The sequence below is a fragment of the Megascapheus bottae genome, chromosome 12 (genome assembly GCF_031878675.1).
Source record: "Megascapheus bottae isolate mThoBot1 chromosome 12, mThoBot2.hap1, whole genome shotgun sequence".
Lineage (NCBI taxonomy): Eukaryota > Metazoa > Chordata > Mammalia > Rodentia > Geomyidae > Megascapheus > Megascapheus bottae.
The window spans coordinates 11,639,585-11,663,065 of NC_143520.1; the positions used below are offsets into that span (position 1 = coordinate 11,639,585).

The 23,481-nt window shown below is 36.0% G+C and overlaps 1 protein-coding gene across 6 annotated transcripts in view; it reads left to right on the forward strand.

The window, feature by feature from the left end:
- The window catches only part of Tlk1 (tousled like kinase 1), a 121,824-nt gene that overhangs the window by 41,565 nt on the left and 56,778 nt on the right, over positions 1 to 23,481 (forward strand). For 3 of the 6 annotated variants that reach the window (XM_090342654.1, XM_090342652.1, XM_090342655.1), the window contains 4 exons: positions 559 to 604; positions 1,581 to 1,699; positions 9,763 to 9,834; positions 22,966 to 23,041. In XM_090342654.1, the coding sequence (XP_090198780.1) occupies positions 1,586 to 1,699; positions 9,763 to 9,834; positions 22,966 to 23,041 (262 nt within the window). In that variant the 5' untranslated portion in view covers positions 559 to 604; positions 1,581 to 1,585. The remainder of the gene's footprint in view (positions 1 to 558; positions 605 to 1,580; positions 1,700 to 9,762; positions 9,835 to 22,965; positions 23,042 to 23,481) is intronic. The other 3 variants (XM_090342651.1, XM_090342656.1, XM_090342657.1) reach the window with 1 other exon arrangement.

Consider the following 23,481-nt stretch of genomic DNA (forward strand, 5'->3'; position numbering starts at 1 on the left):
AGCCCAGGACTGGCAAAAAAAACCCCAAAACAACAACAACAAAAGGTACAACAAGACAAAAGAGAGCAAGGAGGAGTAAGCTATGGTGGGTGTTGACTAAGTAAAATGAAAAGTAAAATTTAGACTTTAGTCTTGAGGGTTTTTTTTTTTTTTTAAGAAGGAATTACTGTTTTCTGAGAAGGAAGGAAAGGGAAAGATATATTCAGGATACCAATAGTATGGAAGGATAATTACTACCCATCAGTCCTTTATCCATGAATAAAGGTAACATATGAACAGTTGTTAAAACTTTAAGAGTAGGGTGTTATATGGAAAAGACTAGCAGAGTTCGAACATGTTCCCTAAGTCATTATAGATTATATACCTTATATGATAATTGTCAAGCGACACTCTGTAGTTCTAATGTTCTATAAACAAAGAATTAGCAGCCATAAAATAATTTTTAAGAATTGAATTGAATTTTAACTATGTTTTGTGTTTGGATTTGTGCTTGATCTAAATCTCTCTTCCCTCTCCCCTCCTTCTTTGGAGTATGTAATTGACTCTCTTTGTCCTTAGGTTCTACATCCATGACTTCAACTAACTATAGAACTAAACATATTTGGTAGGAAAACATAGACTTTCTTCCTTGTTATTTTCCCCTAAATAATATAGAGTAACAACTATTCTCATAGTATTTATAGTTCATTAGTTATTAGAAGTAATCTAGAGATGATTTAAAGTACACGTGAGTTTGTGCTCAAGTAACACACTGTTTTATGTAAGAAACTTGAGCATCTGTGGATTAAGGTCCATGATGGGACCAATCTCCCATGTATACAGAGGGAGGAATACCAAAGAAGAAAGGATGTGCCAGTGCTGAAACAGTCCTTCTGAGCTTAAAAATAGTCAAACAAGGAGGTATGCATGAATTAAGACCTAAGTGATAATATCTCTTTAAATTCTCTATAAACTTAGAATAGGGAGATTATATTATGAGAAAAATATTTTTTTCTAGTGGTGCACTTGTGGCCTTTTAATAGCTTGTGAAATCAGCCCCTCATGCCTTAACAGGTTAAAATAATCATTTATAAGCTGGGTGCAGTGACTCACGCCTGTAATCCTGGCTGGGCACTAAAGAATGTGAGACTTTTATCTCCAATTAATTACTAGAAAACAGAACTGGGGCTGTGGCTCAAGGGGTAGGGCCCCTTGAGAGCTGAAGTGCTCAGGGATAGCACCCAAGCCCAGAGTTCAAGCCCCATAACCCACGAACAAACAAAAACCAATCATTTACAGGACTCATCACTGCAATGCAAGGTTGTGTTTTGTGACACTTCTGAGTGTGTGTGTGTGTGTGTGTGTGTTTGTATCTGTATCTGTGTACTGAATTGGATATAGCTCTTACTTTGGGTTATAATCAAATGTGTTATAAATCTGTGGCAGGATATTTTGATAAGTGGATGTAGACATTATAAAAACCTTAGAAGTTTTTAAATTTCATCTGTCTTTAGCATTCATTTATGAATTTTTATTGCCATCATAACTAAAAACATGTATACATACCTTTTACCTATCTTCTTTCATTCCCTTTTTAATAGGTGCAATGGATGAGCTTCATAGTCTAGATCCAAGAAGGCAAGAGTTATTGGAAGCTCGATTTACAGGAGTTGCAAGTGGGAGCACTGGGAGTACTGGTAGTTGCAGTGTTGGAGCTAAAGTGAGTAATTTAAATTTTTTAAGATTCTTTCTTTGTACTAAATGGCCTAAAATGTTTTGAAAAGAAACCCTACATACATATTTAACCACAGATTATTTCTATGACTTATAGCATGTGCAAGAATCTAAAATCTATGTTTTCAAACCTTATTTTATTTTTGGCAAGAGGGTGATCAGATCCTGGCCTTACACATAGTAAGCAAGCATTCTAATAGTGAGCTATTTGCAGCCCTATAAACCTGATTTCTAATACAGCATAATGTATTATACAGATTATATGTTATAATGTATTATAATGTGTTTCACGGGTTCATAGTACTTTTAAGTATTGGAGTACTTAATTAAGGGCCCCATGCAGACAATCTGGGATAATGTTCCCAACTTGGACTCTTACATTTAAACATACCTTAAAAAGCATCTTTTCTACTTAATGTAACCATTCATAGTTTCTAAGCATTAATATGTGAGCATCATTGGTGTCCATTAACAGTTACACATTCTTTTGCATTCTTATTACCTTAATTTTTTCTAATTTTTAATTTTTTAGAATTTTTTTATTTTTAGGGTAATATATAGAGGGGTTACAGTTACATTTGCCAGATAGTAGGTGCATTACTTCTCACACATTGATACCCCTTCTCATATTTTTGTCTCCATTTCCCTTCTTCCACCCCCTCCCAATCATCTTGTTTTCCCCCCTTCCCTTTCCTATTTCAAATAAATAAATGTATATATAATATGCCAGGTAACAAAGTCAGATACAGTAACAATACAAGATTAACCAAAGGACAAAAAAGAGAAGAGAAATAACATAGTACATTAGGAACAACAATCACACAAGATAAAGCTCGTTTCCATATCGTAGAGATCCTTTCATTTAGTCTCATCCTATATGACCTTATGCTAGGTTTTGAGCTATTATAATCCTCTGCTAGCAGAGTCCTAGATGTATACTAATTATTACAAATGAGGGAAACCATTGAGCCTGTGTTCCTTTGGGTCTGGCTTACTTCGCTTAATATGAGTTTTTCCAAGTCTATTTCCTTACAATTGGGGCGATGTCTTTATTTCTGATGGCAGCATAGAATTCCATTGTGTATTAGTATCCCATCTTCTTGATCTAGTTACCTACTGAGAGGCATATGGGTTGGTTCCATATCTTTGCTACGGTAAATAGGGCTAAAATGAACATCATTTATGTCCTTGTTTCTGCATGTTTGGGTAAATGCCAAGGAGTGGAATTGCTGGATCATAGTGGAGCTCTGTGTTTAGTCTTTTAAGGAATTGCCCTACTGCTTTCCATAGAGGTTGAACGAGTTTACACTCCCACTAACAGTGTAGTAGTGATCCCTCCTGGCCACATCCCCGCCAGCATCTGGTTTTTTAAAACCAGTCCTGGTGCTTGAACCCAGGACTCAAGCATTCTCCTTGGGCTTTCTCAAGGCTAGAGCTCTACCACTTGAGCCACAGCACCTCTTCCGGTTTTTTCTATGTATGTGGTACCAAGGAATCAAACCAGGATCTTCATGCATGCTGAGCAGGCACTCTACCAGTAGGCCAAACTCCTGGCCCACTAACAATTTTTTGGGGGGTGGGGTCAGGGGTTACTGTGGGGCTTGAACTCTAGGCCTGGGGGCTATCCCTGTGCTCTTCAACTCAAGGCTTTTTGCTCTACTACTTCAGCCACAGCACTACTTCTGGTTTTCTGGTGGTTAATAAAGTCTCACAAATTTTATTATCCAGGATGACTTTGAGTCACGATCCTGAGATCTTGGCCCCCTGAGTAGCTAGGATTACAGATGTGAGCTACCGGCACCCTGCCATGAGACTCTTACCTCCACTTAACTCAGAAAACCAACACAGTGGCTCAAAGTGGTAGCTAAAGAGCTTAGGGAAAATGTCCAGGTACTGAGTTCAAGACCCACAATCGAGCAAAAAAAATTTTTTAGCATTATAATGCCTTCCTGATTCCTAGCTTATATTGATGGCCTAATTTTATGCCCTAACTCCAGTCTTTTTACATTTATATTTTCTTGTAGTTATAACAGACTGTTTATGCTTCTATATAAACAGACATGGAATTTCACTTTTTCTTTTGGACATAGTGTTTATACCTTTATCTCCACACTCATCACTGTTTTGAAAGCCAAAAGTAAGATGAGTAGAACTTTAAGAATGTTTCTTTGACAAGATTGCCCAACTCTGAATTTGGTGAATATCCCATGACTTTCTTTAGATACCTGGGTATATACAGGTAGAATTTATTTCATTATATTTTATTTACTTATTTCTGACTAGACTAAGATCTTTAAGGCTAAAAAGCATATCCTTATATGCTCCTCAATTTTAGGAAATAAATAACCATAAAAAGTTAATTCTGTTTTGAAAATTTTAGAGACTGAGATGATTAGAATGTTAGTTTTGAGATTTGCATATATTTTGAAGTTAACTGCCCAGGGAAATAATTTGAATTCATCTGGAGTTTTCATGGACTCATAAGGTCCTTGTGAACATGTTTTATATTATTCTGTTAGTGATAGAATCAGTGAGCTGGTTGGAAGTGAAAATAGGATGAACATTTGTTTTGTTTACTAATTTCCTTGCTTCTGAACTGATAATATCACATCAAACAAGCACTTAAGTTATTTCATGCTGGTATATATGTGTGTATACACATGTACCAGTACACATATGTGCTAAGATTTAATGGAGAACTTCACTCAGGCTAAGCAAACTGACAACCACTGAACTGCAACTCTTAACATCTTTCAGGATATTATCTTTTAAATCACTCATTTGTTTAATGATCTTGATTTCAGAAAGTGAGTACAGTTCTTGTCTGAGATATCTTATAGTCATTCTAGTAATAGCTAAAGCAGGTTAAGTATAGTTTTATCACTTCTAGATGGAGATGCCTTGGTTTCTCACATTTATCATCTAGTCCATGGAATTTGTATGTTAAACCCACAGTTGAAAAAATTCGATTAAAATATGAACCATTCTAACTAAATCCATTAGCATAAGCTTTTGATATTTTGGGATATTGCAGTCAGTGAACTAAAGATGTTTGGAGAGATTAGAGTGTATTTTTTTTCTTTATACCCATAAGTACAACCTAAAATCTAAGATTCTTGATTAATATTTAGAATTAATTGGTAATAGCAGAATAATAATGCTTAATTGTCAGCTAACAGAGCCCAACAATAGAATAGTGGGAAGGCTGATTGAGGTTGGAGGAACCACAATCTCTATTTTGTAATGCTGTTTAGAACTGGTCCTAGTTTTAGGTATTCAGTGTGCCACCTTAAAATCAAATGCAGTAAATGGAAAAATCATTTTTATCTTCGAAGACAGTAGCTTTGTTTTCTACTTTTTTTTATTGTAATTAGTAAAAGGGTTACATGATATTTGCCAGATAGAAGGTGCATTAATTCACATACATTGATACCCTTTCACATGTCTTGGTACCCGTTTCCCTCCCCCCCCCACACCCCCCACCCGTCTTGGTTTTCCCCCCTTCCCTATCAAATTGTTTTCTACTTTTATCTACTTCATATTTCTTGCCAAGCAGTTGTAAAAATATTTTGTATTGATGACTAGACTTTATTTGCAGAAGAGTGAATCAACTCTTGCTATCTTAAACAAAGAAGGAAGATATTGGCAGAATATGGAGCAATTCAAAAGATAGCTTAGAGACTGGAAGTACCAGATTTGAATAGGAAGCGGGGCAACTCTGCTTGCTTGATTCAAACCAACAAAGAAACACTTTCTTCTGTCCCATGCTTATATATCACTGTCAGGATCCGAAATACAGAGGAGAGAGTTGATTAGTTTAGTATTGATTTTGTGCTTTCCCATTGGTTTCTTGGGTAGAGAGTATATATGGGAAAAGGACCTCCTTAGAATTTCAGTAGTGGCAGGAAGGTTGATTTATAGTCCCATCTAAAATATAAGGATAGCACAGTTCTCCAAAGCTACCTATGGGTTCTGTCTTGAAATTGGAATGAAAGCACATCTACTAGATATGAAGTGTTTGTTGTATTTTGTATTATTAGACTTGAATTTTAAATTGAGAATTTAAGACTGCTTTTTAGATAAGCACAGGTTTTACACTGAATTATATCTGGTTAGATGGGGGCATCTGTTGGTGAAATGTAGCATTGCACTCAATTCTACTCACCACCCCCCCCCCCTTTGTTTTTCTCTAACACATGCATGCACACACATATACACACATTCTCCCTCTCTCTCTCTCTCCTTTTTATTTTCTCAGAGTTTCTAGAAAATAGAAAAATTGAGGTAACTTTTTCTGTATAGGAAAAATATGTAATATCTGTGGGTTTTATGATACCTCTTAGAACTTTTCTACACGACTGTAATAGTAGCATTCAACTCAAGCAGACATAAGCCATAGATAAAGAACGGGAGTGGTTCTGTTGTAGTAATACTCCCCCCACCCCGTTTTTTTGTGCCAGTCCTGGGGCTTGAACTCAGGCGCTGAGCACTGAGCTTTTTTGCTGATGACTAGTGCTCTACCACTTAGAGCACAGCACCATTTCCAGCTTTAGGATAGGTAGGTTTTGGTTAGTTAAAAAACAGGTGGAAGCCAGGCACAGTGACTCATGCTTGTAATCCTAGCTACTCAGGAGGCTGAGATCTGAGGATCAAGGTTCAAAGCCAGCCTGGGCACGAGTCAGTGAGACTCTTATCTCCAGTTAATCACTAGAAAACTGGAAGTGGTGCTGAGGCTCAAAGGAGTAGGGTGGAAGCCTTGAGTTGAAGAGCTCAGCAACAATTTCCAGGCCCTAGGCCCTGGCGTAGGGTGGTATCCTTGATTGAAGAGCTCAGGACAGCACCCAGGCCCAGAGTTCAAGCCCCATAACCAACCATAACCAAAACAAACAACAACAACAAAAAACACAGGTGGGGGACCATGTTTGCTGACTCTTAGTCTGTATCTACTGTGTTCTATGGAGCTTTTATGAGGTACTTGTTTTACATTGTGTGTACTCACCAGTCACATCTGGCTATGAAAAACTTACAATATGACTAGTATAGGCATGGCAGCACAAATCTGTAAACCCAGCTATTCAAGAGGCTGTAGGAGGATCTCAACTTAGTAAGACTGGCTTAAAATAAAAATTTTATAAAAGGGAATAGGGAATATGGCTCAGTAGTGAAGTGCTTGGCTAGCACACACAAGTCCTAGGTTCAGTCTCTTAATTCCCAAATCCCCCAAATGGGGCTGGTATAACCAAGGAGTTAACTTTTAATAGTCTCAGTAAAAACATATAACAAAATAGGGCTGGGAGTTTGTCCTAGTGGTAGAGTGCTTGCCCAGCATGCACAAAGACCAGGGTTTGATTCCTCAATAACCACATACATAGAAAAGCCAAAAGCAGTGCTGTGGCTCAAGTGTTAGGTGCCAGCCTTGAGGAAAGCCCAAGGACAGTGCTTAGATCCTGTGCTCAAGCCCAAGATTGGCAAAAAAATATCTCTATAGATATATTTATCTATCTATTTATCTATCTACCTATAGTATCTTTGACCACACTATTAACAAATTGATGAGTAAAAAGCTTCTGGAGTTATACATCATTAACAGAGAAATACAAATCAAAATCACAATGAAGCATCATCTCACCCCAATCACAATGTTTAAACAAACAGATTAGGTTTGTGTGGCTCACACTTATGTTTCTAGCTATTCAGGAGGCTAAATTTTGAGGACCATAGTTCAAAGCCCCGAGTTCAATTCCTAGAGCAGCAAGAAAAAAAGACCCACAAAACTACTGACTGAAAGAGCAACAGACACAAATATCAACCCAGAAAGCTAACAATAGAAAGTTCAAATGCAATACTTCATGCCAGAAAAACAGAGCATTCTATTTTAGATAGTCATGGAGCAATATGAGCAAAATATATTTAACTTTTTAACTAAAATCGTTCCTTACTATATCGCAGTTCACTTATTGTGGCTTTGCTGTATCACGGGTTTTTCACAAGCATATATCTAATTCTGTATTGTGATGTTTTCACTATATTGCAAGATTTTGGACTTGTGTGTTGCTCAAGTGGTAGAGTCCAGTACATTTAAAATTTTTTTTATAAATTGGAATGGCTTTTTTATAATAGCTTACAATTTTCACCTGTTTTGTAGGGGCATATGTTCCTGATATGTTTTTATTAATAATTAGGATTTTTTTTTTTTGCCAGTCCTGGGCTTGAGCTCAGGGCCTGAGCATTGTCCTTGGACTTTCTCAAGGCTAGAGCTCTACCACTTGAGCCTCAGCACCACTTCCGGCTTTTTTCTATATGTGGTACCAAGGAATCGAACCTGGGTCTTCATGCATGCTAGGCAAGCACTTTAACCACTAGGCCAAACTATTATTCTGTGCTATATGGCATTGAGCTCCACCATCTTTAGTGTTTTGAAATCAAATAGCCCTTACCTCAAAGATGGCTCCTTGATGACTCTCCTCACAGCTCTTTCTGCTTTTGGTTTTGCACCCATTTCCTTCCTTTGTTTACTTGGACAGTCTTTTTCTTTATTGCTCTTGTATCTATTGTGCTGTTTTAATTCCACACCCAGTAATATATATTCATTTCACTTCCCTGTATAAGAAGATCCATTTCCAAACCTCTTTTTAGCTTTCAAAACTGGATTACTTGCACTTAGTCATTTTTGAAAGGGTAAATTCCAAAGGTAGTTTCTTTACTCAGATTGACTGTTAGCTTTGATAATGCTTTCTGCTGTTTGACGAATATTTTGTTTTCAGTTCTCAAAGGCATCTTTTTCTTTCTAGTTCTTCCTGTGCAGATAATCAACCATGCAGATCTTGTGGTTGGTAGTTATTTGTTCCTACCTGCTGATTATTTTTTTTGGAAGGGGGTGCTGGGGGGTGGGGGAATGGTATGGTGAAGATTACTGTCACCTAGATTTGTTGTAGATGTCTATGAATTTTTGGTTTACTATTTAGTTTGCTCGTTTTCATGAGGATTTGGGGATGCTCAAAAATTTTGTTCATACTTCCATTGTCTAGAGTCAGAATTTCTAACTTATCACTTAATTGCTGTTGGTAGTGTAATTTTTTCTCTAGCTTGACACACTTTAAAAGCATCATAAACCCCTATTGCAGTCAAAACAGATGTTATCCTACAGAACAATAGCTCATATTTTTCTATTTGTTATACTTCAAAAATATTTTCAAAGAAACAAACCCGTGAGTAAAGTGATTAAGATGGTCAAGATGATAGACACTCCCCCCCTTTCCTTCCTCTTTCTTTTTGCCAGTCCTGGCTTGAACTCGGAGCCTGAGTACTGTCTTCAGGCTTTCTCAAGGCTAGAGCTCTGCCACTTGAGCCACAACACCACTTCTGGCTTTTTCTATGTATGTGGTATCGAGGAATCGAACCTGGGTCTTTGTGCATGCTAGGCTGGCACTCTACCACTAGGCCAAACTCCTGGCCCTAGTCTTTTCTTAAGTGATAAAATCAAAACAATAACAGAAGAAATAGTAGCTTATTAGTGGAGAAATGCAAAAGGTTTTATAGAGACGTGATGGAATTTGGTAATTGTGACGAGAACTGATAAACACAAATAATATATTTGTCAGTGGTGATGAATTCACTTGCTTTTTATTTAAAAAATTAGTTAATAGAATATGGTCACAAAATAGCAATGTGAGCTGGGCAACATTGGCTCATGCCTGTAATCCTAGCTACTCAAAAGATTGAGATATGAGGATCGTGGTTCAAAACCAGCCTGGGCATGAAAGTCCATGAGGCTTTTATCTCCAATTAACAACTAGAAAACTGGAAGTGGTGCTGTGGCTCAAATAGTAGGTAGATCATTAGCTTTGAGCTGAATAGCTCAGGGACAGCACCCATACCCCACAACTGACAAAAAAAAGCAATGTAAACTCTATCAAACTTTCTATGACATTTCTTATTTTGCTTTATTTGGCTTTCTTGCTTAAATAAATCACATTTTACTGGCATTTCTAAAGATATATACTTTGTAAAATTACTCCTAATTTTTACCTTTTAAAAAATCTTTCACAGGCATCAACAAATAATGAAAGCTCTAATCACAGTTTTGGAAGCTTAGGATCTTTAAGTGACAAAGAATCAGAGGTAAGTAATTTTAAATATAGTATTATTCTAAATATAGTATTTTTAATATACTATTATTGAAATATAAACTGGATTCATCTTTTTAACTCATAGTTTTGGGGATTTTCACTTTTCATCAGTTCTGGTATTAAAAGTTAATGATTTTAAAGTTCTTATTGGAGTTTTTTTTCCTGCATTATGAAGCAGTATTCAGATTAAAGACTGCCTGGCATTCGAAAGAAAATTCAATTTTATGATAATGTAGCTGAACTTACAAACTTAACTCATTAGTGGCATATACATATCTTTAATGGAAGACAGTAGTTTTTCATAATTCTGTGAGATGAAGTAGTTTTTGAAATATGTTGTATTTCAGTTCTCCATTAGTATTTTTGTATTTCCCTTCTTTGTTCCCCAGTAAGGTTTTATGTGTTTTCCTAGATACAGATGTACCTAGATATATGTTCTTCTAGATATATGTTCTTCTTTCTAGAATTCCTTTCAGATTATATTGATGGTTTTCACTTTACATATTAAAAAAAGTGATGTATTTCCTTCTGTACCACTGACTTATTGGCTCTACCAAGAAAATGGAGGATGTTTTTTATAAGTAGGCACTTGGATCCATGGTATTGATTTATTTTGAGCATGGTGTATTTGGTAGCATCTTTTAAAAATGGGTAGACAGTATTTTCAATTTTTAGTGTTTATTTGTTGATAATTTAACTTCACTTTTTGTGAAAATAGCCTTTCCTCAGATTATATAGTTGTCACTTAATTTTTACATTTATGTATGTGTGTATGTTTTTGTATGTGTGTATGTATGTATGTATGTATGCATGTATGTATGTTTCCTATCAATGAAAACTTTACTTGATCCATTTTAATCTCTCTCTCTTTTTTTGGCTGCTTGAGTTAATAGAGATATATCATCTTGATAATTTCAATAGGCGTTAATGCTTAGGAATTATCTTTGACATTTGGTTTCTGTGTTGAGTAGAGAGATTCAGAGGTGGACATCTTTTAGTCCTTTGTTACTGAGTATCTAGAAATCCCTAGAGGAGCAGTTATTCAGTTTGGTACAGGCACCCTGACATTCCAAAGGAGTGTGGCATAGGGTTCTCACTCATCAGGCTTTCCCTTCCACAGAGACAACTGGCAGGCAGCTGAAAGGACTGTGCAATGACGGGACTTTATCTGCAGTAGGTTCCCTTGAGGTAAGCGTTAGTAGCCCCCGTAGCACCAGAATTCACAGGTTATTTTTGTTTTTATTTTTCCAAATTAGCACATTTGCATGTTTAGCTGTAGTCAAAGTACAGTTTTTCAAAAACTGTATGAAGAATATTTTTATTTTATATTTTTTGGAGTTTTTAAAAAATTTTAATATTTATATCTAATTGGGTATATTCAATAATTTCATGGTCTTTCATAGTCTAAAATGATTTTAGATGTTTTTCTTTTCACCAAATACAGTGGATTAATTTATTTATTAGAGTGGCATTGTTTATTTTAAACTCCAGGCTTGTACTTGATGGACAGGCGCTCTGTTGTTTGAGCCATACCCCCTTTTTACTTTAGTTATTTTGGGTTAGGGTTTTATGTTTTTGCCTGGGCCAGCCTGCATCGTGACCTTCCTATTTTCCCCAGGTAGCTGGAGTAACAGGTATATTCCACATGCCCAACTCTTGGTTGAGATGGCGTATTGTGGACTTTTTGCCTGGGCTGACTTTGATCTCTCTTCCTTCTAAGGAGCAGGAATCATAGGCATGAGCCACAGTGCCTGATCAGCTTTGTTTTAGTTTTTAGAGCAAAACATAGTGTAACTTAGATTACTGTATAGCATTTACTTATTTTATGATGTTTGTAGGTAACTATATTCTTAATGTAAATTGTAGATTTGGTATTTTGCTTCTTTCAGAGGAATTGGTCCATAAGAAAATTCCCTTTCCCATTGAAGAAGTTTAAGTCTGTATTTTTAGATAAAACGTTTTTATTTTTGTTGTAAGACATTTGCATTTGCAATGAAACATCTTTGGGTAAGCATTAGATGTGCATACCTTTATTTGTGTAGAAGATTTGACCTTTGGGGCAGCTATAAGAAATTTTGAAAAATCCTTTTCCTTTCTGAAACATTCAAAACTATAACTTTTAATATTACTGTGTTTCATCTTTCCATGTAAGAAATTGCCTATTGTCTGGAAAATTAGTTCCTGATTTTGTCTCTAGAGTAGAGTGGATGAACTTTCATCCATATTGAAATAACAGGTATTGATAGGTCATTAACTAATGTGGTTGAGAGTATACTGTTGTAAGATGGGTGTGCTTCTTCCTCCAGTACACTTAGCAGTAAAGTTAAGGTCAAATTCCATTGTCTTCTGGTACCGTTTACTGTTTTGACAATACGTTTCCATGTCTGTTACATATTTTTAAGTGACAGGTTTTGTCTTTGTGGGTAAATAGTAGTAGGTTTATTTAAAACAAACAAAAAGAGCTGTCTCTTAGAACCCATCTATATTCCACACCCAATTCTTTAGCTTTTCTTATTGGTATCTACTTTGTTCACTTCTGTCCTCCCGCCTTTTCCTTTCTCCCTTCTTCCCCTCTCTTCCCTTCCTTTTCTCCCCTCCCCTTTTCTATGTCTCCTCCTCCTCCTCTTTTTCTTTCTTCTGCTCTACCTCTTCCCCTCTTTGTATGTGTGTGTGTTTGTGTGTGTGTGTGTGTGTGTGTGTGTTGGTACTAAGGCTTAAACTGAGGATCACTTATTTGGTTTTTTTGCCCCCATTTGGCACTCTACCACTTGAGCCTTGCCTCCAGTCTAGAAATCCTCTGGTTAATTGCAGACAGTCTTAAGGATTCTCTGCCTGAGCTAGATTCAAACCCCATGAACTGGCGTGAACCAACAACACATAGCTTATTTCTATATTTTATTCTATTATCTAAATGAAAATATTTATGTACGGTTACTGGGGCTTTTACTCAGGGCCTAAGTACTGCTTCTTAGCTTTTTTCTTTAAGGCTGATGTACCACTGCCATATCTTCATTCAAGGCGTTTTGCTGGTTAAGTAGAAATAAGACTTTTCTGCTCTGGCTGGCTTTGAAACACAATCTTCCTGAATAGCTAGGATTACAGAAGTAACCGTAGCCGAACTACTTAATAATCCTAGTGAACTACTTAATAATCCTAGTGAACTACTTGGTAATCCTAGTGAACTACTTGGTAATCCTAGTGAACTACTTAATAATCCTAGTGAACTACTTAATAATCCTAGTGAACTACTTGGTAATCCTAGTGAACTACTTGGTAATCCTAGTGAACTACTTAATAATCCTAGTGAACTACTTGGTAATCTTAGTGAACTACTTGGTAATCCTAGTGAGCTACTTAGTAATCCTAGTGAACTACTTGGTAATCCTAGTGAACTACTTGGTAATCCTAGTGAACTACTTGGTAATCCTAGTGAACTACTTAATAATCCTAGTGAACTACTTAATAATCCTAGTGAACTACTTGGTAATCCTAGTGAACTACTTGGTAATCCTAGTGAACTACTTAATAATCCTAGTGAACTACTTGGTAATCCTAGTGAACTACTTGGTAATCCTAGTGAACTACTTGGTAATCCTAGTGAACTACTTAATAATCCTAGTGAACTACTTGGTAATCCTAGTGAACTACCAACACTTAGCTATTTCTATATTTTAATAAAAATAAAATTCATTTTCTGTGTTGGTTTATAAGTTGAACATTGATATTTTGATTTACTCACTAGTATTTCTTCTTCTTTTTTTTAGTTTACTAAAACGTTATCCTCCTTTCTGCTTTGTATATTCTAATGTATGGGTTTTTTTTTAGACACCCAGAATCATATTTTCTTCTTTGTACTGTTTAAAAAGCAGCTGATAGCTAGTGTTAGGGTGATTGAATCTATTTCAACTGTAACTTATTTCTGTTCATATTTGAATGACTTATACCTGAATTTTATTGCAAAAGTACAATTGTAGAATAAAACATTTTCCTCTTGCTAGTGAAGCTACTTGGTAGACAGGAAGATTCTAGCATTTTATGTTAATTCTAGTGTATGCGTGTGTGTATGTATACATTCATACATATATACATATCCTTTTCTAGATTTAAATCACGCTGGGTCTGTTAGACTCTAGAAATTCAATTGTTGTTTTCAGTAAGCATTTATTGCATATCAATTATCTTCTCCCTGTGCCCAAGCACAGAATAGGGTGAATAGGATACAGTTCCTGCCTTCAAATTAGATCAATGTGTGGAAAGACAGACATTTAGACACTTTTCATAAACAATGTGGGCTTTATTACAGGTGTAAATAAGCAACTTCAAATTTCATCTGTCTGTAGGGGAAAGTAGGCAGAGAGGTCTTCCTTTAAAAAAAGATGATATGGGCACGGGAGTTTGGCCTAGTGGTAGAGTGCTTGCCTAGCATGCACGAAGACCCAGGTTCAATTCCTTGATACCACCTACATAGAAAAAAGCCGGAAGTGGTGCTGAGGCTCAAGTGGTAGCTCTCTGAACTTTGAGAAAGTGCAAGGATAGTGCTCAGCCCCTAAGCTCAAGACCAGGACTGGCAATAAATAAATAAATAAATAAATAAATAAATAAATAAATAAATAAGTAAAAATAGCACTTCTATATTAAAAAAGATGATATTTGAGTTACTCAGGGTATCTTATCTCTAATTAACCACCAGAAAACCGGAAGTGGCACTGTGGCTCAAGTGGTAGAGCACTAGTGCTCAACTGTAGAGCTCAGGGACAGCACCCAGGCCAGAATGTAAGCCCCATGACCAAAAAAAAAAAAAACCCCAAAAGGGTAGATACTGGTTTTGAAAAAACAATTTGGCACTAATGAAATTTTTAATCATTCATATTTGATGACACAACATTTACACTTAAAATTATTCCAAAGAATGAGTTCCGTGCAACTGAACAGCTATATAAGAGGATTCTACCTCAAAAATAAATTATTCCTTACTTAATAATTTTCAAAACCAAAAAGAATTTCAGAGAAATAATCAAGATTTTGAAATTTATGTTCAAGAGAATGTTTGTATGTAGGAAAACGTTACTATGTCTTGGATGTCACAGTGGGACAAAGTTGAGACCACTTTTCTAAATTTTGTGATTATAAGCAGTCTCACAATTTGAACATTTACAAAACAAAATAATCTTGAAACATTGTTTTCTAATCCCACTCCCACTCCTCTCCTAGCAGCTATTGTTCTGCATGATTTTGTTTGTTTTAAAGATTCTTTAGTTTGGAAGTTTCTGGGAAGAATATTGGATTTGGGGGAAAAAGTTGAACTTCATTCTAATAACAATTAAAATCTTTGAAGGAAGAACCAGAGAAGGCAAATGCCAATAAATAGCTATGCTACATAATGATAAAATGTGACAAAAACCACTCCTCAGTATTGAAACTTACTAAGCTTCTTTAAACATATTGAAATGCAAATTTAAATGATCCAAGTTGTAGGAGCCTAATTTAGAATGTGATAATAACACATAAAGTGGCTGTTAAAAATTGAGAGTAACAGTAATTATTTTAGTATTATTCTTTTGGTACTGATAAGCTTATGGATGCTGAACATGTGTAAAGTAGTCCAAGTCCTCAGTCTTTAAAAAACATCACCTAGCATACTTGAAGTTGAAGGCTGCATTTTAACTGGTGGTTATCTATAGTCTTGGTACTCTATCATCTTGAATATTATATATTATTAAGTAATAAAGACAATACCATAGAAAATAGACTACACTCAATTACTGATGTGTTGGTTTCATTTGCTTAAAATTTGAAGAAAACACATTCATTAATGGTATTTCCAGATGTGGCATGAATAAACTTGTGTGTGTGAGTGTCTGTATGTGTATGTATGAATGTGAATGTATGTATGCACATATGTGCCAGTCCTGCAGCTTGAACTCAGGGCTAAAACCCTCTTCTTGAGCTTCTTTTGCTCAAGGATAGCACTCTACCACTTTTGAGTTATAGCTCCGCTTTAGGGGTTTTTTTGACAGTTTACTAGAGGTAAGAGTCTTACAGACTTTCCTGCCCCATCTAGCTTCAAACTTCAATCCTCAGAGCTCACCTTCTGAGTAGCTAAGATTTCAGGCATGAGCCACCAGCCACCCAGCTATGAATAAACTTTAAAAAATTAAACATTGAAATAGTCCTTAATATATCAAATCTTTGTAGTTGTTGTTGTCATTGTCAGTCATGGGGCTTGAACTTGGCCTGGGCATTGTCCCTGAGCTCTTCAGCTCAAGGATAGCACTCTACCACTTGAGCCACAGTGCCACTTCCAGTATGTCAACTCTTTGAAGAAACAAAGGTTCAAACAAGCTGAGTGCTTCTACAAAATTTCTCCTAAGTTCCAAATTTCCAAATAGGATAATTAACAAATTCAGGCAAAACTGGCAATGTTGGGCTTCAGTAGGGGGTTATATTGTGATTGTTTTCTTTAATATAGTTGTTTCACAAATTATTCAAATTAAAAATTGGCCAACTACTCAATGCACATTTCCCTAATGGTTGGTGTTAGAACCTCAGGTTCTGTGGTCTGAATTCTATAGTATAATCAAGTGGAACTTTTTTTCTTTTATTTCTTTTTTTCCATATATTTTTATTGTAATTAATAGAAGGGTTACATTATATTCACCAGATAGAAGGTGCATTACTTCACAAACATTGATACCCTTTCTCATGTCATGGTCCCTATTTCCCTCCCCCCAAGTGGAACTTTAAAAGGGACAATGTTGCCAGTTATGTAAGCTCTGCATGTACTGGCAGACTATTAGGGAAAAGCTGCTAATCCCTTTATATGACACATAAATGAAGTTTTAAAATATAAAATGCATGTATATTTAGAGTGATAGAATAGCTGTTGACATAAGAGATTGAGTGTTGTTGGTGGGAGTGCAAACTTGTTCAACCACTATGGAAAGCAGTATGGCAGTTCCTCAAAAGACTAAACATAGAGCTCCCCTATGACCCAGCAATTCCATTACTTGACATTACCCAACCTTCCAGAAACAAGGGCATAATAAATCCACTAGCACTATGATGTTCATTGCAGCACTACTTACCATAGCAAATATGGAACCAACCCAGTGGATCAACAAGATGTCATATTTATACACAATGGAATTCTATGCTGCTGTCAGAAAGAACAACATTGCACCATTTGTAAGGAAATGGAAAGACTTAGAAAAAATCATAGTAAGTGAAGTAAGCCAGACTCAAAGGAACATAGGCTCATTTGTCATAATCAGTAGAAACCTTGGGCTCTCCCAGCAGAGATTTACAATAGAACAAAACCTAGATACATAAGGCCATATAGAATGATGCTAAATGAAAGGACCTCCAGGATAAGGAAACAAGCCATATAATGAGTGACTGTTGTCCTTAATGTACTATGTTATCTCTCATCTCTTTTGCCATCCCTTGGTTATCTCATATTGTTACAATATTTCACCTTGTTATCTGATATATTTTATATGTGCTTAATTGGTTATTTGAAATAGGATAGGGAAGGGGTGAAATCAAGATAAGCGGGGGGGAGGGTAGGAGGGAAATGGGGACCATGTCTGAGAAAGGATATCAATGTTTGTAAAGTTATGCACCTTCTATCTGGTGAATATAATGTAACCCTTCTATTAATCACAATAATAAAAAATATTTTAAAAATTAAAAAAAATAAAAAAGAGATTGTTTATTGATATATTATTGATTAACCCTGCCACATTGCCAGATATTGTATTTTAAGTATACTTCTCACTTAATCCCACAGTTTTACTTTTCCTATATTATTACATCTTAAACTGATAAGAAAATCGATTCTTGGGTTAGTTATACTAAATATTGGAACTATAGTTTGATTATCATTCTCTTCAATATTGTAATCCATTTGTACTACAATTTTAAATGTATCCATATAGGTGGTCTATGAGGTGAAAACAAAATGAAAAATTAACACCAGCTAATAATTAGGACTACATAAAAAAGAATAAAATTCTTATGTCTTTAATGAAGACATAAGATCTTCATTAAATGGAGACATTTGTTTTAAAGGCTAATTTTAAGTATATCTGCATTTCCTTCCTGTTCTATTTGTTTTGACACTGTATAATTTTTGTTTTTTTCATTAGTTATTTCCAACTTTTTGTATATTGAGGTAATTTTAATCACGCTTATTCTGCATTTTCCTCAAATTTTTAGTAAAGTGGGTAAATCTTTTTTATTTATTATAATCATAATGATTACCTGAATGAAGTAACATTTTTAATTTTGCCTCAAAGATTTTAGTAAGAAATCTATATGGCTTAAAATACCCTTAAATATTCTAAAACACATATGCAGTGGAATATATTTAATGATTGTATCAAATGATTTGGAAAGTTTATGTATTACTTTGTGTCCTCTTGTCTCACCCCTTTTTTGCTGAGAAACTTTGCATTAAAGAAATGAATTTTGTTTCCCTAGTAGAATTCTACACACACCCTCCTTTTGAAATGTAGCCTTGCTGGTTTATCATTGAAGCAGCTTTCCTTGAAAATATCTTCTTTTTCTTCTTTTTTGCCAGTGCTGGGGCTTAAACTTGGGGCCTGAGCACTGTCCTTGGACTTCCCTCAAGGCTAGAGCTCTACCACAGCACTACTTCTGGCTTTTTCTTACGTATGTGGTACCAAGGAGTCAAACCCAGGTCTTCGTGCATGCTAGACAAGCACTCTACCACTAGGCCAAACTCCCAGCCCCCTTGAAAATATTTTCAAAAATTATGTGGAACTATTTAAACATTTTTTTTTTAGTTTTCTAACTAAAAAATGTTGGCTTCAAAATAGCTTTCACAGTTGTGATATTTTGTCAGTTTATTTTGTTCATTCAAAATTAATCAAGATTTAAATTTAAAATTCAAATAGGGGGCCGGGAGTTTAGCCTCGTGGTAAAGTGCTTGCCTAGCATGCATGAGGACCTGGGTTCGATTTCTCAGTACCACATACATACAAAAAAAAGCCAGACATGGTGCTATGGTAGAGCTCTAGCCTTGAGAAAGCCCAAGGACAGTGCTCAGGCCCCAAGTTCAAGGCCTAGAACTAGTGAAAAGAAAAAAAAAAAGAAGGAAAAAGACAGACAAAAACTTATGAAAGCCTTGAATTCTAGACCTGGACACTGTTTTGGGCTTTCCTCAAGGCTAGCGCTCTACCCCTTAAGCCACAGCACCATTTCTGGCTTTTTTTTTTTTTTCCTTTTTTGATCAATTGTGGGCTTGAACTCTGGGCCTGGGCACTATCCTTGAGTTCTTCAGCTCAAGGCTAGTGCTCTACCACTTGAGCCACAGTGTCACTTTGGTTTTTTGGTGGTTAGTTGGAGATAAAATCCTCATGGACTTTCTTGCCCCGTCTGGCTTTGAACCGTGATCTCAGATCTCAGCCTCCTGGGCATGAGCCACCAGTGTCCAGCAACTTCTGGCTTTTCTATGTATGTGGTACCAAGGAATCAAACCCAGGTCTTTGTATATACTAGGCAAGCACTCTACCACTAGGCTAAAAACTCCTGGCCCCTACCCTAGAATTTTTAATATGGTAACTTTTTTATTCCTATAAAATAGAAGTCTGTTTAAGTTTGAATTTGATAATTTTAACAGTGAACTCAACTAAATACCCTTAATTAAACTTAGCTATTTACCCTAAATTTCTAGTATATTGTACAGTATACTTACCAAAGTATATTAGAAGGTTGAGTTTTATAAAATTTCAGGTTTGTGAAGTGAAACCATATAATGCATGGTTATATAGTATATAATCATATCATCCAGTACATATATTATTGGATCTATTCAAATTATAAGAATATTTTGAGATATATTTATATAGTTTAATTAGATCTTGATGAAGGATATGTAGCATGTCAAGGAAACATTTAAAGAACATTTGAACCTTGGAATTATACAAAACTCAATTTGATTTGAATAGCACTGTATTCATGTATTTTTTATCAAGTAATAACTTGTATACTGTACACTGAGTGGGAAAATGAGGTGGAGGAAAGATACAATGCTTATCTTTTTAAGCTCCATCAGGAAGATCGAGGTTTGAAGCCAGCCTTGAGCAAGGGTCTGTGAAACCTCATCTGAACACTAGCTACATATGGTGATGCATACTTGTTATCCAGGAAGCAATATGGTAATCTCAGATCAGGAAGATTGCAGTTCCAGGGCCAGCTGAGGTGAAAAAAAAGCAAGTTCATGAGACCACATCTTAATAGCAAAGACTAAACATCATCTCAGTTCTGGAAATAGAAAGATCAGAATCAAATTGAGACCTTAACTCAGAAATAACCAGAGTAAAAAGGGCTAGAAGCGGGGCTGGGAGTTTGGCCTAGTAGTTAAAGTGCTTGCCTAGTATGCACGAAGACCCGGATTCAATTCCTCCATACCACATACATAGAAAAAGCCAGAAATGGTGCTGAGGCTCAATCGGTAGAGCTCTAGCCTTGAGAAAATCCAAGGACAGTGCTCAGGCCCTGACCTCAAGCCAGGACTGGCAAAAAAAAAAAAATCTATTTAAGGAATAAAAATGAAAGAAAAATAAAGTTTAAAAAAAAAGGGCTAGAAGCATAGTTGTAAAGTGCCTACTGAGCAAGAATTCAGAAGTGGTAACATTCAACTTTTCTGAAATTATTATCTTGTTGGCAGAATAGAAGTGAAGGAACTTAAAATTCCCAAGATACCTGAAGGAACAGTATTTGATAACTTAGAATTAGGTTATGTATTACTTATGCTGTTGAATCACGTAACTACTGAGAACTAAAAATGTGGATTAAATTCCTTATTTGCATAATGACCACAGTGCCTTAATAGATTTAAAAGCTATTTAATATGACTTTTTTTTCCCCCAGAGCTGAGGACCAAACTCAGGGCCTTGCATTTGCCAGGCAAGGGCTCTTCCGCTGAGCTAAATCCCCAACCCTTTAGTATGACTTTTTAAAAGTATTAGTATACTAGGTCTGGCACCAGAGCTGTTTATTTTATTATGTATTTAGGAAGCTGGAGCCATTGTTTTGTGCCTTTGGCTATTAGCTTTAATTTTTGATTAAGTAAAATAGTTTGTCAGATTCCACAAAAATTACTGTATTAGCCTTGTGAAAATACTTGCTCATGTTCAAGGAGCAAATATAATTTGGGAACAGAGCCATTACTAAGAGCAGACGTCTGCTAACTTTTCTGTATTGGGACAGATAATTTAGATTTTATAAGCCATATCATCTTGTGGCAGCTGCCGTAAGGTAAAAGCAGCCATGCAACATACTTAGCTACGTGGCAGTTTTCTAGTCATGCTTTTGCTTTATACTAAAACTTGTATTTCTTACAATTTTCACATAACAAAGTGTTGTTGGTTTCAGTTGAGTAAACATTTGCATGTGTGTGTATGCACTTGTGTGTGCATGTGCACTATTACTGGGGCTTGAACCTCAGGGTCTTGTGCTCTTGCTTATTAGCTTTTCATTCAAGGCCAGTACTCCGCCACTTGAAGAAGAGTTTCATAGATTTTTCTGCCTGGGATGGCTTCGAATCATGATCCTTCAGCTTCCTGAGTGGCTTGGAATATGGACATGTATCACCAGCACCCAATTAGAGTCTTAAAATACTTAATCATTTGGGCCAGGTGGTAGAGTGCTTGCCTAGCATGGTTGAAGACCTGAGTTTGATTCCTTGGTACCACATACATAGAAAAAGCCAGAAGTGGTGCTGTGGCTCAAGTAGTAGAGCTATAGCCTTGAAAGAGCCCAAGGACAGTATTCAGGCCCTTAGTTGAAACCCCAGGACCAGCAAAAAAAAAAAAAAAATATATATATATATATATATATAAATATATAATAGTCATTTTAAAATTCAAAGGTTGGGCCAGATATGATGTTGCATAGCTATAATCCCAGAGTTTAGGGAGTGAGGCATGATAGTCAATGAGTTTGAGTAATAGTGACCTAGTGTTACAAAACAACAACAAATTTTTTTTAATGCATTTTGGGAACAACAGTGGGATGGGAATGTAGCTCAGTGGTAGAATTTTACTGAGCATGTGCAAGTCCCCAAGTTTGATTCTCAATGTCAATAAGTAGCAAGCAAATTCATTAAGTAAAAGCTGTGTGCAGATTGTGGACTGTACAAAAACAGGTGGAGAACCATATTTTCCTGGCCCCTAATTGACAAATATACTATAATTGTAAATAATAATTGCCAGGTATTTAAATGAATGGTCCTTTTTTCCTCATCTAAGTTTACTCTTATATACTGAATATGTATGTGTAGTAGAAAATTAACAGGAAAAAGTTCAGGTAAATTTTTTTTGTCCCAGTAAGGGGGCTTGAACTCAGGGCCTTATGCCTACTTGGTTTGTTGCTTAGTTGGGCCACACACCCACGCCAATTTTTTTGCTGGTTATGTTGGAGCTGCAGTGTCTTGGGCTTTTCTTGGGCCACACACCCAAACCAGTTCTTTGCTGGTTATTTTGGAGCTGCAGTGTCTTGGGCTTTTCTTCCTGGACTGGCTTGGAGCTGTGATCTTCTGAATCTCAGCCTACTGTGTACTAGGGTTACTACAACTAGCCAGTCAAAAATTTAGAGGGTCAATAGCTATCAGATTTCTAAACCACTTAAAGTCAAATTCTATAAATGTGATCTTATACATATGTACAATGTCTATTTCACTTGAAATTTTGTGTGTGCGTGTGTGTGCATAAGTGTGTGTATGTGAGTATGTATGTTCTGGAGCTTGAACTCAGGACCTCACATACTCATTCAGCTCTATCCTTCATGACTAACTCTTTCAACACTTGAGTTGTACTTCCAGTACAGCTTTTTTACTGGTTAATTGGAGATAGTCTTGTTGACTTTTCTGCCTAGGCTGGCTTTAAACCAAGTCTCAGACCCCTGTGAGTCACTGACCCTTGACCTGTGCTTAATTTTAAAAATTGCAAAATGGGAAGTGTTATCTTTTAATAATCAATAACTACATTTGTACCCATAAGCACTGTTGAGACATTGGTCTTGAAAATAAATTTGTCTTGATAATAAAAACTTTACGTATCAACTGTAACTTTGAATTATGTTGACTTATTTTCTGTAGACACCAGAGAAGAAACAGTCGGAATCATCCAGGGGAAGAAAGAGAAAAGCAGAAAACCAGAATGAAAGTAGTCAGGGTAAGCACAGAAATGTTTTCCCTCAGAGACCAGTGGGCATTTACAGTGAACTATTTTGATTTTTAATTAGTTAATCTACTTATTTAAAATGTGACTTCATGGTTTTGTGGATTCTATAGCTCTTATGTAACTTCTGCATTTTCCTCTCATATGGATTATAATATTGAGATGGCTTCTGGATTTTAAATAAAAACTTTAACTATCATTGTGAAACAAGTACACAGACTTTTAAAATAGCAGATGGGTGGTGTGGCATGCTCCTATAATTCTAGCTGTGATGAAGGCATAAGTAGGAGAGTTGTGGTCTGAGGCTTATGCCAAAATACAAGACCTTATTTGAAAAATGACTAAAGCAAAAAGGACTGAGGACAAGGCTGACATGGTAGAACACTTACCTAGCAAACATGAAGCCCTATGTTCAAACCTCACTACCATGAAAG